The sequence below is a fragment of the Syngnathus typhle genome, linkage group LG2 (assembly GCF_033458585.1).
Source record: "Syngnathus typhle isolate RoL2023-S1 ecotype Sweden linkage group LG2, RoL_Styp_1.0, whole genome shotgun sequence".
Taxonomy (NCBI): domain Eukaryota; kingdom Metazoa; phylum Chordata; class Actinopteri; order Syngnathiformes; family Syngnathidae; genus Syngnathus; species Syngnathus typhle.
The window spans coordinates 25,632,306-25,649,802 of record NC_083739.1 but is presented as its reverse complement, the minus strand read 5'-3'; the positions used below and the strand labels follow the sequence as shown (position 1 = coordinate 25,649,802).

At 43.2% G+C, this 17,497-nt stretch overlaps 1 protein-coding gene across 2 annotated transcripts in view; it reads left to right on the top strand.

The window, feature by feature from the left end:
* Window positions 1-14,545: 14,545 nt before the first annotated feature.
* mrgbp (MRG/MORF4L binding protein) overlaps window positions 14,546-17,497 on the top strand; it is a 34,572-nt gene continuing 31,620 nt past the window's right edge. For both annotated transcript variants that reach the window (XM_061304055.1, XM_061304046.1), the window contains exon 1: window positions 14,546-15,074. In XM_061304055.1, coding sequence (XP_061160039.1) covers window positions 14,933-15,074 — 142 coding nt within the window. In that variant the 5' untranslated portion in view covers window positions 14,546-14,932. The remainder of the gene's footprint in view (window positions 15,075-17,497) is intronic.

Here is a 17,497-nt window from a genome sequence, read left to right as displayed (position 1 = left end):
CCGGACCCGGATGTTATTTTAGCGATCAGCGAAGGGCGTGGGTAATGTTCGTTTTTTTTTCTCCTACATTAAAATGAATAAAAAGCGAATTACCGATTTCTTTGGTGTACCTAAAGCAAAAAATTGTCAGGAAGAGGATGATGCCAGTGTCACAATCACTATCGAGAATTGTTCTGCATGCACGAGTGGCAGTGCAACGCCAACTGGTACAGCTAGTGCTACTGCTGCTGATGAGACCGCTGGTTCTCCTGCTGCTCTTGATGGTGATGCTGCTCCTGATCGGCATGCAACTCTTACTCAGCAAAAAATGGGTAGGTTATATACTATAGCCTGTGAGCATGGCCTAATTTAGTTGTTGAATAAAACTAATTTAATAATTAGTAGCCTCATTATTCAATTATTAGCCTATATCAAATTACACACTTTGCCTTGTTCCTTTCTTCTCTGCTGTTCACTTCAAACACGCTCCATGCGACCGCAATGCTCTCGTATCAGACAAGGCTTGCTCGATCACCTGCTCGTTTGCTGTCTCACAATGTACCCTACACAAATCCGAAACATTTGTTGCGTCTCCGAGTCACGACGAGGGGCAAGTTTTGGTTTCCAAGGGTGTTTTTATTCCTCTTCAACGTCTCTCCCATACAGAGCCGCCTCTTTCCCGTGCGCGGTGGTGCGTTTACGGGCAGTCGGAGAAATCAACGCCAACAAAAAAAATTACATCCAGCCTAGTTAAGACCATACCAAAGACTATAAAAATGGGACCCATTGCCTCCCTGCGTGTGTGACGATCATTGGGACTTAAAAAGAAAAAAAAAAAAAAAAAAAATTCATAAAAATTGGGTGCGTATTATACATGGGTACAAGCTTTTTTCCAGCATCAGCATGCCATTTTTAGGGGTGCGTACTATACATGGGGGCGCACTATACACGGAAAAAAACGGTACTTCTACCTGTACCAGTACTATCATTCTGACTGCCAATGTATGTGCTTTTTGACTGGTTATAGATGAGATTTTGTTTTTATCATTTTTTTTTGCATATTCATTTTCATATCCAGCTTTAATTTTTTTATAAGTAACTCCACATTCATATTTTATTTCATAGATATGATTAGAAATAACTACATCAGAAACTAATCTGGTTATTTGTTTTCTCTTGCCAGTAGCTGCGCCATCAGATATTTCATCTGCTCCAGAGAATGGCCCAGCACAGCCAAAACTGCAGAAGTTCCCAAGGACACTCTTCTCCAAAGAAGGAGCAAAGAGAAAGGACTACAGAGCCTTCAATCCTGCGTGGTACAAGTGTTATCCCTGGATAGAATACTCCGTGGAAGCCAACAAAATGTACTGCTTTCACTGCCGGCACTTCGGTCGGAACTTACGAGAAACTGCATTTGCCATAGAAGGATTCAATGACTGGAAGCATGCCTTTGGAGAGAAGGATCGTGGCATCATTCCATCACACACCAAATCTGCCTCTCACTCCTCTTCTGAAGTAGCCTTCAAAGAGTGGGAAAAGAGGAGATTTGACAACACCATCCTCCAAGTACTGGACAAGCACAATCGCCAGGAGATTGAGGAAAACATTGACTTACATTGTAAACACAATTGTGTTTCTTGGACGCCAAGGACTCGCTCTGAGAGGGTCTGACGAAAGCTCAGGTTCTTTTCATAGGGGGAATTTGGTCGATTACACTTCCAAGCTCAATCCAGAGTTTGCTTCGCTCAAGAAGAAAATGAGACGCAATGCCACCTACCTCTCACCTGAGATCCAGAATGAGCTCATCACACTGATAGGCAATCATCTCCTGGATGAAATCTCTGATGAACTAAGCAAAGTTAAATACTTCTGTCTGTCAGCAGATGAGACTAAAGACACATCGCACCAGGAGCAACTTTGTGTCACACTACGCTACCTAAAGGATGGCAATGTGGTTGAACGCTTTGTGGGATTTCATCCTTTTGAGCAGCTGAAAGCAAGATTCATGGCTGAGAAGATAACCAAAGTGGTCAGCAAAGTCGTTCCTATGGACAAATGCGTTGCCCAGGTCTATGATGGTGCTGCAGTGATGAAGGGACAAAATAATGGAGTAAATGCAGTCATCAGCCAGGACTATCCGAAGGCATTGTACTTGCACTGCCAGAGCCATGTGCTGAATTTGTGCTTGGTGGGCACGGTGTCTTCTGTTCAAGAAGCAGAAGGTTTCTTTTGTGTTTTGAAAACCTTAAATGCATTTGTTACTTCATCTGCTGTCCATCCCAAGTTTGTTTCTGTGCAGGAGCAGATGAAATCTCCAAAAGAACAGGTGAAGCACCTTAAGTCATGGCCTGACACAAGGTGGTTTTGCAGAATTTCTGCAATTCGTGCTGTGCATGGCACTTATGCATTCATTCTGGAGACATTGAATTGGTTTGCTGATGAAGAGGTGAATGCTGAGCGTCGTTTGAAGGCAACTGCCCTCAAGCACCAGGTTGCTCATTTTGAAAAAAATTTTATGCTTCATGTAATGCTCAAACTCTTTTCCATTACTGAATCTTTGACATTGTGTTTGCAAGCCAAGTCTCTGCATGCAAAGGCAAGCATTGATCTAATTGAATCAACTATCGAAGAATTGGAGTTGTTATTTCAAGATGACTGGTTTGATTAAATTTTTGAGCAGTGTCTGACTCTAGCTGGAAAATATGAGTTCCCTGTCACTGAGGTCAAGAGAGAGAAGGAAGGCCAAGTTACCTGAGAAGTTCTCTGACTCTGTTGTCACCCACAAGGTGCCTGATAGGAGAACTGGCCATGTCTGCTCCTGATGCTAAAGTTCTTGCTAAGCGTGTTTCCTCAGATGTTGTGAGCCTGATGGTGGGAGAAATGAAGTCCCACTTCAGCAACAAAACCTTGCAATTCCTGAGGGGATTTGGAGCTCTAGAGCCCATGATCATGAGGAAAGGAATGCTCATTGAGAATGATCAGTTTCGGAATTCAGATGATCTCTTGGCCATAACTGAATTCTATGGGCTTTGTTCCCAGAGTGATTTCCTGGCTGAGGCAAGAGTTGCACGCAGAGTCATCATGAAAAGATGGCATGAAGCTTCAGAGACTGAATTTTCAATTGACAGTGTGATGTCTATTAGCACTGTTCTCGGCGAGATTTTTCCTTGCATTCTTTCACTTTATTAACTTGCTTTGACAATTGGGTGCAGCAGTGCCTCTTGCGAGAGGTCTTTCTCTACTATGAAGCGAGTAAAGAGCTACTTGAGGTCTTCGATGACTGAAGAGAGGCTGCGTGCTCTATCTGTCATCAACATTGAGAATCAGCTGCCTATTGATGCTAATGCAATTGTTTTGAAATTTGCAGCCAATGATGGAAACAGGCGACTCCTGTTGTATTAAGCTTTACAGTTAAATATGATACAGTTGCTTTCGTCTACAGTTCCATTCTGTTTTTTATTTCGTGGTATTCTTGTAACTTTTTCTTATAGCAAGTTCTATTCTGTTCAGGTGTTTTCATGTTTTCTGTTCCTTTACAAAAAGTTATTGGTATAGCTTGATTTTTATTAGCATGACTTGGCTGAATTCAGAAACTGATCTATGCTGATCTATGTTCAATAAACGAGGTTGTACTTCTAAGAAATTTCAAGTTATTACTGATTACCGAGTTGATTTATTACCCTGGAACTACCGTTTTTTTCCGTGTATAGTGCGCAAAATTTATCTAATTTATTGTCCTAAAATCTGGGGTGCGCATTATACATGGGTACAAAAAAATATATATATATTTTTTTTTTAATTATTATTATTTTTTTAAGTCCCAATGATCGTCACACACGCAGGGAGGCAATGGGTCCCATTTTTATAGTCTTTGGTATGGTCTTAACTGGGCTGGATGTAATTTTTTTTGTTGGCGTTGATTTCTCCGACTGCCCGTAAACGCACCACCGCGCTCCGTGCGCGCACGGGAAAAAGGCGGCTCTGTATGGGAGAGACGTTGAAGAGGAATAAAAACACCCTCGGAAACCAAAACTTGCCCCTCGTCGTGACTCGGAGCCGCAACAAATGTTTCGGATTTGTGTAGGGTACATTGTGACAGACAGCAAACGAGCAGGTGATCGAGCAAGCCTTGTCTGATACGAGAGCATTGCAGTCGCATGGAGCGTGTTTGAAGTGAACAGCAGAGAAGAAAGGAACAAGGCAAAGTGTTGTGAAATAAAATATTACCATTGAGAGCGTCCTCTCCAGCTGTATTGCTGTTTGGGGTGGCGGCTGCACTGACTACAACTTGAAGGCCCTGCAGCGCATAGTGAACACTGCTGGTAAGATTGCTGGTGCTTCGCTCCCCTCCTTGAAGGACATTTACACCTCCCATCTCACCCGCAAGGCGACCACGATTGTGAGTGATGCGAGTCACCCCGCTCACTCTTTGTTCGAGCTTCTGCCCTCTGGGAAGAGGTACAGAAGCCTGCGCTCCCGCACCACCAGACTCTCAAACAGCTTCATACTCCAGGCTGTTAGGATCCTGAACTCGCTCCCCCGTTCTGCGTAGCATCCTGTACTTTTACTGTCTGTACTGTCGGTATGCACACTGGCTCTTGTTTGTTGTGTTATCTGTTTATTTATTATTTATTATTACTCTTATTATTTATTGTTTGTGCCTTTTTGTTTATGTTTTTTACTTTTGCGCTATGCTTGCTGGCTCCGTTTTGCTCCTCTTATTTATTGTGTTATCTGTTTATTTATTATTTATTCACTCTTACTATTGATTGTTTGAATTTTTGCCTTCTTGTTTTTATATTGTGTCGCGTACTTGTATGTCTATCGTGTTATGTGTCTCGTCACCGTGGGATAGAGAAAAACGTATTTTCGGTCTCTTTGTGTGTTGTGACATGTGGAGAGATTGACAATAAAGCTGACTTTGACTTTTGATAAGGCGCACCGGCCTATAAGGCGCATAAAATAGAAGCTTTACTGCAACAAACTGAGGTTGACTAGGGTTGCGGTATGCACCCACTAGCCAATAACCAACGAGCCCTCTGTAAACAATTGCATTTCTAAAACGATCTCCTATAAAATGATTGGAACAGACTAAAGTTCAATCTAATGCATTGGTACTATTTACCTATGTTTCCCTTCCATATCGATCCGTAGATTTACTCGAAACATGAACAGAGCAGCCTATTTTGACATGAAATAGCCTCGCGCGTATAGCAGCTATCGTTATAGCATTAGCCATCCGCAAAAACCCATGACCCTCAGCTCGCAATCTCCCATGAGCCTCAGCAAAGTGTAAACAATCGCGTCTCTCAAACGAGCTCCTATAAAATGATCAGGACTGACTAAAGTTCGATCTAACGCATTGGTACTACTTACCTATGTTTCCCTTCCATATCGATCCGTAGATTTACTCGAAACATTAACAGAGCAGCCTATTTTGACATAAAATAGCCTAGCGCGTATAGCAGCTATCGTTATAGCATTAGCCATCCGCAAAAACCCATGACCTCAGCTCGCAATCTCCCATGAGCCTCAGCAAAGTGTAAACAATCGCGTCTCTCAAACGAGCTCCTATAAAATGATCAGAACTCACTAAAGTTCGATCTAACGCATTGGTACTACTTACCTATGTTTCCCTTCCATATCGATCCGTAGATTTACTCGAAACATTAACAGAGCAGCCTATTTTGACATGAAATAGCCTCGCGCGTATAGCAGCTATCGTTATAGCATTAGCCATCCGCAAAAACCCATGACCCTCAGCTCGCAATCTCCCATGAGCCTCAGCAAAGTGTAAACAATTGCGTCTCTCAAACGAGCTCCTATAAAATGATCAGAACTGACTAAAGTTCGATCTAACGCATTGGTACTACTTACCTATGTTTCCCTTCCATATCGATCCGTAGATTTACTCGAAACATGAACAGAGCGGCCTATTTTTACATTAAATAGCCTCGCGCGTATAGCAGCTATCGTTATAGCATTAGCCATCCGCAAAAACCCATGACCCTCAGCTCGCAATCTCCCATGAGCCTCAGCAAAGTGTAAACAATCGCGTCTCTCAAACGAGCTCCTATAAAATGATCAGAACTGACTAAAGTTCGATCTAACGCATTGGTACTACTTACCTATGTTTCCCTTCCATATCGATCCGTACATTTACTCGAAACATTAACGGAGCAGCCTATTTTGAAATGAAATAGCCTCGCGGGTACAACAGCTATTCGGTGACGCCCCCTGACTACAGTTACCGTAGTGCTGGGAAGCGATGCGACCTTGTAATTTACTAGTCGTACTAAAACGTACTAAAACATTTTGGCAGAGCACTGGGTACAACCAGTATGGATCAACAAATTCATCACTTGATCCATATATAAGGCGCACCGGACTATAAGGCGCACTGTTGACTTTTGATAAAAATTTAGGTTTTTAGGTGCGCCTTATAGGGCGGAAAATACGGTAAAAAGTGTCACTTTCCTGGTCTACCGGAAAAGTGTGTTTTGAAGCTTTCATTTGTTTTCGTTTTTGTTTGTCTAGTACTACTCTTTCCGCATGGAGGGCGTGTTTTATGTAGTCCTCCAAAGTTCCGGTGTTCATTCCTATATGATTATTGATCACCCTAATTTGTATTGCAGGCATGGACCCTACATGGATGGCATTTTTTAATTGTTGCTGATAAGCTCCTTGGGGTGCATTATCTTCTACCAGTCCACTTTGTAATTTAAACACTTCTGTCATGCGCCCTCGATACTCATCAAAGGTTTCATTATCATTTTGCTTTGTTCTCCCTATTTCTGTATAATTTGCTCTGATTTCCTTTGACCAAACCATTCCTAGCGGGCTTTTCTGCGTAGTGGCTTTGTCCATCAACCAATAAGGAGGGGGTGATTCCTCAATTTTGTGTGTGTCATGTATTTGCGGATACAACTTTGCTATGATCTTTAGTTTTGAATTTGTAGCATGTGTTTTCTCTTCCCGCTCTTGTACTTCTTCTAGTTCTCCCTCAAGTTTATATTTTTTAACCCATTTATCGAAATTTCTAAGTTGGTCGGGTTCCTGCCTTTCAATTATATTCCAATCGTTACATTTTAGAGTATCCCGGATATTAGTTTTACTCTTCCCGTTCCCCATTTTAATCAATTTGGTCCCAACTGTAAAACCATAGGGGTTTCTAAAGTCTGGTGTTTCCAGTGGGATAACGAAAAGATCCTGTGGTGATTCTCACTTCTACCAGCGTTCTGGTGGAGAATCCTTGCCTATTGCGTCCACAGAACCACGTTATGTGTTCCCCACTGCTTTAATATGGAACACTATATCTAGTGATACGTATTCCCATTCACACTCTCAATCACACAGTATTGCGTAACTTTCTGTTTAACTTCCTGTTTCCCGCGGACTACGCTAACCCTTTTGAACGGATTTCTCCATCGGACAACTCTGTCCTTTTATTTAAACGGACCTTTCCGTTTAGTTACTTCTCCGTTGAGTAACTTTTATTTAAACGAACCTTTCCGTTTTGGTACTTTTAGAACGGACCTTTCCGTTCTGTCCTAGGACTTTTATAGGGCACGACGAGCCCTGGGCCGCTCATTCTCTTAAAAGAAAAAAAACAAACTCACCCTCTGGTTCTCTTCACCTCTGCACCTCGGATTGCCTTCAACCTTTGTATCCCAGCTGGCGGAGCAGACAGCCAGCCCTTGAAAAGGATTCTAGGACCCCACCTAGGGAGGTCCTGCCACGCGCAGTCTTTCTGGATCACCGCTGCCGCCCGCTGGAATCCTCAGGTGTATTGGCATCCGGCTCGAAGGACCAAATAAATGTCAGGTCTAAATACCATCAGACATTTAACCACACGCTGGAAGGAAGAGGAGAAAAGAACCAGAACAGGTTTACTCGCGAGGAGAACGATAGAGAGAGGAAACTCAGTTACAATCTCCATCAATTCTGAGTTCTCCCTCCACGTGCTCCTCTATTTAATGTTTTGGTTGCCCTGGTTACAGAGGCGTTGCTACACTAAAGGGAGGGGAGATTGTGTCTGTAGCAACGCTGATTAGCAAAAGAATGTAGTGTGGTGTGAATTAGCACTTCATTGTCGGCCCATGACCCCCGCAGAGTTTGTCCAGCTGTTCTTCTCCAGTTGTTGGCAGAGTCGTCCGCGAGTGAGATCAGATAACTTCAATTGCCGCTTTTCTGTGGAACAATGCAACTAGACCTTTGCTAGACTTTATCTACTTAGTAAATTAACACGCAATAACAATGAGTGACTTGTCCTAAACACTTGAACAAACATTGAGTAAATATGGGATTATTTGTACGCAACCACTTCAAACTGTATATAACGCTTGACAAGGAAAAACAGTTCTGACCAACAACAATCTATGAACCAAATCAGAACACTTCGCCTATGCAAATATGCTCTGCTCACTGTTGGTGAAGACCTCTTACAGGAACAAAAACAGACACACATAACAAAAAGACAGTAAGGAGACATATGGCTGACAGGGAACAAAAGACATCTCTGTCGCTAAAGAGGAAGAAATTAAATACCAGGAAAGACAAACTTGTAAATGACAAGGCTTTACTTAAATTATTCCAACATTAAGACAGGACACGTTTGGTTAATTATTACAAGTTACATTCCAACATAATCATAGGATCAAACTAATCTATCAACCCTAACAGATGTCAAATGCGTTTGGATGAATATCTGCTTGGTCTAGTGATCAATGAGAGAAGCCCGAACATACAATGCATTTACAAATCCATCAGTTGTAATACAATGGAACATTCCAAAGCTCTGGAGCCCGAATAGAAAATGCTTTTGACCCTGCACACATCTTTTTGGCCCTCGGGGTCACTAAAAGACTGCCGTTTTGCGAGCGGAGGTTACGGGACGGAACGTAAGGAACAACTAGGTCGACAAGATACAAAGACGCTAAGCCATGCAATGATTTATAGGTTAATAGAAGAACCTTGAAGTCGCATCTTAAATGGACCGGGAGCCAATGTAAGTTGGTTAATATTGGGGTAATGTGATCAAATTTTCTTGCCCGTGAGAGCAACCTTGCAGTGGCATTTTGTACTATCTGTAGACTTTTGATATTGGACTTAGGAAGACCAGAGAATACCGTTTTTTTCCGTGTATAGTGCGCAAAATTTAACGAATTTATTGTCCTAAAATCTGGGGTGCGCATTATACATGGGTACATGTAATTTAAAAAAAATTTTTTTTTTTTTTTTTTTAGAAAACAAAACCAACAACAGGACTGACCGACAAAGTCGTGGAACAAGAAGACAGGGTGACATTACCAAAGACAGGAACAGAAAACAAACAGACATCATGACAGTAACACATGCAATTATCCGACGGTGAGCGAGGGGCAGACAGGACTTAAATACAAAACACGTTACATCGATTGAGGTGACACAGGAAGAGAGGGGCGACGCGAACAGAAACTATGGCAACCTAGACACAGCAAAACTGGGGACGAGACGTGACAAATGTCCCTCGAAATGAAACTTGAAATCACCAAGTTTTGGTTTCCAAGGGTGTTTTTATTCCTCTTCAACGTCTCTCCCATACAGAGCCGCCTTTTTCACGTCCGCACGCCTCGGTGGTGTGTTTATGGGCAGTCGGAGAAATCAACGCCAACAAAAAAAATTACATCCAGCCTAGTTAAGACCATACCAAAGACTATAAAAATGGGACCCATTGCCTCCCTGCGTGTGTGACGATCATTGGGACTTAAAAAAAAAAAAAATTCATAAAAAAGAATTCATAAAAATTGGGTGCGTATTATACATGGGTACAGGCTTTTTTCCAGCATCAGCATGCCATTTTTAGGGTGCGTATTATACATGGGGGCGCACTATACACGGAAAAAAACGGTAATGCGTTACAGTAGTCTATCTGTCGACTTTTGATACTGGACTTAGGAAGACCAGAGAATAATGCGTTACAGTAGTCTAGGTGCGACGTAATGAACGCATTTATAATAGTTTCTGCATCACCGGTCGAAAAAAATTGGACGAATCTTAGCAATATTGCTAAAACCTCGGTTTTCAAACGTCCTGGTCCTCAAACAAATCGGAATTTGAACAAAAAATTAGAGATTTTTTTGTTTCGGTTGTAGAACAAAATTCGAAGGTCGAACCTCGTGAGATGAGCCAGGAGGACCCGAGAAAACCCGACCATGCGGCCCGAATGCTGACTGCAGTTGCGCGATCTGACAAAAATGCGCGAATGAAAAATTGCTTAAAAAAGGCAGGGTTTTTTTTGTCTTGTAACAGATTACATTTTTTTCCAGTATTTGTACTGGGGGTGCGAAGTGCAGCGGTGTTGGAGTAGTAGTGCTCGTAGTTAGTGGATGTTGTATGCTTCTTCCTGCTTGCTACCTTCTGCTTTCAGCTACTACCGCCGGCTAGCCCCCTGTTTCCGAGGGCGAAAAGAGGAGCCGAGTGCGTAAGTCTCCTCAGCCGGTACATAGCCTCTCCAGCGTCAAGACTTCTGCATGCCTCCTCGTGGCCACACATGGTAACTGGGTGCCTCACGGCTCCAGGCCAAATTGCAGGGGATCGATCGGGGGAGCAACAGTGGGCCCCTAGGCGTGACGTACAGGCCCACTGGCGCGTGGATGTCCTGGCGCCCGCTAACCACTGTCCCAGCTATGGGGGAAATAGCCTTGTGGGTATCGTCTGGAACGAAAAGGCTAAGGGAGCAAACCCCGACAGGAAACCCGGCTTGGACTCCGTTAGGCAGACTCATGCTTTTAAAAAAGCATTGTTCTGGCAACTCCTGCAGCCAACCTGATGCCAAATGTATCGATTCACCGTTCCTTTGGATGACAACAGCAAGGCCGAGAGGGAAGCCCTGATGCCTGGGAAACTCAAGGCTTCCATAAAACTTGCCCAGGCTTCTTGCGCACTGGAGAGGAAACTTCAGCTCTACTAACCAGTGGAGACACAACACGGGAAACACCTAACCTCCAGACACAAGAAATCTATGGTCTTTCGAGACTGTGATGCCGATGATGTAATGGGAAATTAGATTCGGAATTTGACTGATTCACTTCTCGAACCGCCTTCTGGAACGGATTGTGGTCGAAAACCGAGGTTTGACTGTACAGTTATACATAGTTATAGTGGTTTCCTGAAATAAGTGGTGATAACGAGCTGGACCAATTATCAACATCTCAGTTTTATCTGGGTTAAGACGAAGGAAATTGAGAGACATCTTTTGTTTGATCTCCGCAAGGCACGCGTCAAGATTACAACAGTCCCACGGATTTGTCATCGATAACGGCATATATAATTGAGTATCACCCGCGTAACATTGAAAACCAATGTTATATTTACGTATGATGTCCCAAAGCGGAATCATCTAAATATTAAATAGAATTGGTCGGAGTACCGATCCCTGCGGGACACCACACGTAGCATTATAGAGCTCAGAGGTCACATTGCCATGGACTCCTGTCTGATATATAGGAATAGAACCAGCATAGTGCTGACCCTGAAATACCAACAGAGCTTATGAGGCGCTCTATTTAAATATCGAAGTCTACAGTGTCGAAGGCAGCACTAAGATCGAGTAATAATAAGGCCGATGAAGTGTTTGAATCCATAGCTATGAGGAGATCATTAGTCACTTTAGCAAGTGCTGTCTCGGTGGAATGATTAGCTCTAAAACCAGACTGAAAAGATCGATCGACCATGTAATCAATAAGCTGCTGCGCAACTACTTTTTCAAGAAGTTTTGCTCTGAATGGGAGATTTGAAACAGGCCTATAATTACAGAGACAGTCCGGGTCGAGATTTGGTCGCTTAAGTAGCGGTTTAATGATAGCGGTTTTAAAGGCTGTTGGCACTATACCAGAGGACACAGACAGATTAATTATATTTAAGACGGACGGTTCTAAAATTTGAAATAATCCTTTAAATAGTTTTGCTGGAAGCGGGTCGAGTAAACATGTTGTTTGTTTAGTCGCACTAACCAATTGTGTAAGCCTTTCAAGGGACACGCTTTTAAAATTTGAGATTGTTATTGCATGATCGTCAGCAGTCTCGACTGAGTGATTGGGATGGTCATCTTGATTTCATCCCTAATGGATTCAATCTTTCGAGCGAAAAATGTCATGAACACTTCGGCTGAGTGGAAGGAGCTATCAGAGGTCGGCTGGCGTAGTGTTAGCTTTGCCACTGTATCAAATAAGTACCGTTTTTTTCCGTGTATAGTGCGCAAAATTTAACTAATTTATTGTCCTAAAATCTGGGGTGCGCATTATACATGGGTACAAAAAAAAAAAATATATATATTTTTTTTTAATTTTTTTTTTTTTTTTTTTTTTTTAAGTCCCAATGATCGTCACACACGCAGGGAGGCAATGGGTCCCATTTTTATAGTCTTTGGTATGGTCTTAACTAGGCTGGATGTAATTTTTTTTGTTGGCGTTGATTTCTCCGACTGCCCATAAACGCACCACCGCGCTTCGTGCGCGCGCACGGGACAGCAAACGAGCAGGTGATCGAGCAAGCGTCTGATACGAGAGCATTGCGGTCGCATGGAGCGTGTTTGAAGTGAACAGCAGAGAAGAAAGGGCAAAGTGTTGTGAAATAAAATGCACAGACCGGATGCGCAAGACACGTCAGCTATATAAAGAGCGAGAGTTGTTTTCTTCCTATTAGTTTCAATTCACAGTTTAATTAGCAGTTTCAATCAGCAAATAACAAAATGCGTATTACAGGTAATATTTTATTTCACAACACTTTGCCTTGTTCCTTTGGTCTCTGCTGTTCATCCTAAAACACAAAGGCGCTCTTTAAGCAATGCGACAGTGAGCGCCCGGCGCGCTGCGGTTGCGCGACCGCACCAAATTAAGCTCCCTGCGCAGTGCGCACTGAGGTCCACTTAAATTTTAGAAAGTACATCAGGACTTTAAAAATATCTTCTAAATTTCAGCGACGGCTCTGTCACAATAATCAACCAGCCCGGTGCAGTTGGGCGGTCGGCGGCGCGCTACGGTTGAGCGTTCTCTCGCGCGCTCTCTCTCTCGCTCTCTCTCGCTCTCGCACACACGCAAACCGGATATCATACGGAGGCCGCCATTACAGATGCGCAGAACGGATGAGCAAGACACGTCAGCTATATAAAGAGCGAGAGTTCAGTTCTCTACCTAAATCCGTATTACAGGTAATATTTTATTTCACAACACTTTGCCTTGTTCCTTTCTTCTCTGCTGTTCACTTCAAACACGCTCCATGCGCACGGAGCGCGGTGGTGCGTTTACGGGCAGTCGGAGAAATCAACGCCAACAAAAAAAATTACATCCAGCCTAGTTAAGACCATACCAAAGACTATAAAAATGGGACCCATTGCCTCCCTGCGTGTGTGACGATCATTGGGACTTAAAAAAAAAAAAAAAAAAAATTTTTTTTTTTTTTTAAAAAATTCATAAAAATTGGGTGCGTATTATACATGGGTACAAGCTTTTTTCCAGCATCAGCATGCCATTTTAGGGGTGCGTACTATACATGGGGGCGCACTATACACGGAAAAAAACGGTATGTGATAAACAGGAGGGAAATGTTGGAATAATTAGATGGTCGGCCTGACCAAGGGCCTCATAATTTAAGGGTTGGGAGTCCCTTGCTTCAACAAAGCTCTCTGTCTAGCTCCAGAGAGTTTCTTTAACTCCCTTCCTTTCTTATCTCACCAGCTTTGAGCAGAGCTCCCTCGCACTTGAAAAAGTACTCTGTTTAGTTCAAAGGAACTTCTTTCTCTTTTAATCAATTCTGTAGCTTTTATCTATGGATTGTTGTTGAGACTGTTTGTCTTTAAGTGTTACAGTAAAGTACAGTAAATTATCCCATATTTACTCAATATTAGTATGGTGTGAAAATTAGCAAGAAAGTTGCATTGTTCCACAGGAAAACGACACTCAACATGCTTTGAGATATCTCATCAAGGACAAGTGAGCCAACCAGCAGCCAACCGGCTGAGGAGGAGCAGGATAGACTGCAACCTAACTGCTGGAGTCACGAACCGGCCAAGGCCTCGCACCACATAACATTCGTGAGCTAATCAGCGTTGCTACAGCCACAATCTTAGACTTAGACTTAGTCTCCTCCCTTTAGTGTAGCAACGCCTTTTGTAACCTGGGCAACCCAAAATAAAAAGAGGAGATAGCAGAAGAGGAGCTCAGAATTGGTGGAGGACTGCAACTGGGCCTTCTACGTAATTCTCCTCACGAGCAAAATAAATTCTGGTTGTCTTCACTTCTTTCAGTGTGTAAAATAATGTCTTATGGTACTTAGACCTGACAAACCTGCACCCTCTTAACTGTGAGGCGGATATGGTAACCAGTGCGCCACTGGTAATTGTTTTAATTATTCCTCAGTAATCAGTAAAATAAGGACATCTCTGACTTTTCCTGACAGAACAAGGGGTTTGAAAATTGGTTGTGTTGAGAAATCTACAGTTATTTTTTAGTCAGTTCTCCATTGACAGAATTGTTAGACGGTCCAGCATGTAATGATGGAGTGAGTTAAATATGGGGTGGAGAGGAACGTTTCGAAGGCGGGAGTGGAACAAGCACAGGTGGCATTTGGAATGCAAAGTATTCTGAAGGTAGAGAGTGGATGGCGGTAATGCCCCGTTTGTCACGCGGTAAACTGCCAAAAAACAAGAAAGAAGAAGCAGCAAAAGAAGAACAAGACGAAGAAGAAGACCGTATTGTTACGAGTGAACAACCAGCTCTGTCCCAAGATGGCCGCCGTGTGATGACTTTCCAGATTCCCTCACAGCGCTCGTAAACTATGTATATATCTATGGTCGGAAAATTGTGATTTGCCACTTTACTTGAATACAGCAGCACAAGAAGAAGCTTGTACTTCCGACCGGGCTCAAACCAAATATACGACCGTACTCGCCGGTCTTATCTTCGTTGTCTTGACGATGGGGGAGGCCGACGTGATACAGAACCAAGCCGACGAGAAGCCCTCGGACGCGTCTTCTGTACCCGGCGAGGAGTCGGTGGTGTGGAGTCATGAAGTGGAGGTCTGCCTCTTCCACGCCATGATCGGACACAAGCCTGTCGGTGAGAGAAAATGCTAGTAAGCGTAGGGTTATTAAGGTCGCTCCCGTATCTATTCACTTTCCTTTTATCAAATAGAACCGTTTAACAAGTTAAAAGATCAAATAGCCAAAGCGCTTCTCTATTTTCTTTCCATTTGTTGTTTACTTTTGTATATTTTATATTGTATCACGCCTTGTAATTTGCCAAAACGTGTTTAATTGGGTCTAATTTGTTATGTTCTCCTCACCTTATAACTTTGTTTCAGCTGCCATAAAAGGGCCCTGGCAGCCTTTGCCATGTTTGGGTACTTGCACGTTGGGGTACTTGCATGTTTAAGGTACTTACAAGACCAATACTTGTCGTAAATTTCGCCCAGGTTCACACCCTCTAAAATAGCAGTTTTCTTTGTAAACAGCCTTGGCAACTGCATGCGACAAAATTTAAAGCTTTCGATACCTTTCCATTCTAATCATCTTTAGAAGAAACACCCAAAGTTCGAAAACAATCAGATAGAATCTCTAGGAGCAGTTTGTTGAAATATGACCTCTATAAAAGTCCAGAAAATGCTGCCATTTTGACTTTAATTTCGTTTAAAGTCAAAATGGCAGACTGTTAGGTTTAGCACATGTCTACTGAAGACTTTTTTGAAGGTCTTGGGCTGTTTCATATCTGTCCCAATTTTCACAGATCTTATTTATGTGAAAAGTAGAACTGGGAATACTTCGTAAAATGTAGCAGTCAAGTACAGTAGGGGTGTAAATCGCGGGTTTTGTCACGATACGGTATCATATCGATACAAAGAACCGCAATACAATATTTACCGATATCTTAAAGCCTGCTGTGATTCATTCACGATACATCACGCTATAGTGCTCTACGATCGATATAGAACAATATCCTGATTTATAACAATTCATACGCAAAATCAACAAGGTACTGCAAACTCTTGATTTAGGAAATTAAAAAGTGCTTCCAAACGAATGACTTGAAGCCCAAAAGGGAGCGAATTTCCTCGTCTTCTTGGACACTAGCCATAGCACCAGCCCAGGAGCCGCGTAGTTGTCGGCTCCCCTTTCACGTGCCTGCTCTGCTCATAACACAACACGCTGCGCACTGCTCCCGGAAAGAGGAAGCAAGCAACAATGAACTGGATTTCAAAATAAAGTTGCGTCTAATGTCAGAGGTCAAAAACGGGCGATATGGATCGATGTTTACGTTTAGCATCGATGCCAACAAATTGTAGCGCATTATATCGATTAATCCAGTGGTCCCCAACCACCGGGCCGCCGACCGGTACCGGTCCGTGGGTCACTTGGTACCGGGCCGCCAAGCCGCACAGATTTTTTAAAAAAAATTTTTATCGACGATCAATTAATTCAGGTCAAGGCACTCGTCCCGGTCACGTGACATGTTTCCCCAGACAAACCTTAATCACTTCGGGTGTCATTGTCTCCGATTACGTCTAGATGGGACTGGCTCGTTTCTGAGAAACAAACTCAGTGCTCCCACTAATTCAACGTAATGGTGAGTTTTATTTCTGTCATTTGTACTTGTTTTTATGTCAGTCGTATCATTTTTTTTCATCGTATTTATATCCATCCATCCATTTTCTGAACCGCTTAGTCCCCACGGGGGTCGCGGGAGTGCTGGAGCCTATCCCAGCCATCATCGGGCAGTAGGCGGGGGACACCCTGAACCGGTTGCCAGCCGATCGCAGGGCACACGGAGACAAACAACCATTCGCACTCGCACTCACACCTAGGGACAATTTGGAGTCTTCAATCGGCCTACCAAGCATGTTTTTGGAATGAGGGAGGAAACCGGACTGCCCGGAGAAAACCCACGCGGGCCCGGGGAGAACATGCAAACTCCACACAGGGAGGGCCGGAGGTGGAATCGAACCCGCACCCTCCTGACTGTGAGGCGGACGTGCTACCCAGCGCGTCACAGAGCCGCCCTCGTATCTATATATTTATTATAAATGTATTTATTTATTTAAATAAATGTATTATTTATTTCTATAAATGCCGGTCCGCGTAAATATTTCTGACATGTAACCGGTCCGTGGCGCAAAAAAGGTTGGGGACCACTGGATTAATCGATGTGTATTGATGAATAGTTGCACCCCTAAAGTACAGTGAAGCCTCGGTTTTCGACCACAATCCGTTCCAGAAGGCTGTTCGAGAAGTGAATCGTGTTTTCCCATTACAAATAATGGGAAAAAAATTAATCCGTTCCAAGCAAAAAAACGCCTTTTTAAAGCATTTTTCATTTGGGCGTTTTTGTCCGATCGCGCAACTGCAGCGCACCACCGAACGCGCAACCGTAGCGCGTTGCCGACCGCGCAACTGCACCGTGCTGGTCGCATTATTGTGACAGAGCCCTCACTGAAATTTAGAAAATATTTTTAAAGTCCTGATGTACTTTCCAAATTTTAAGTGGAC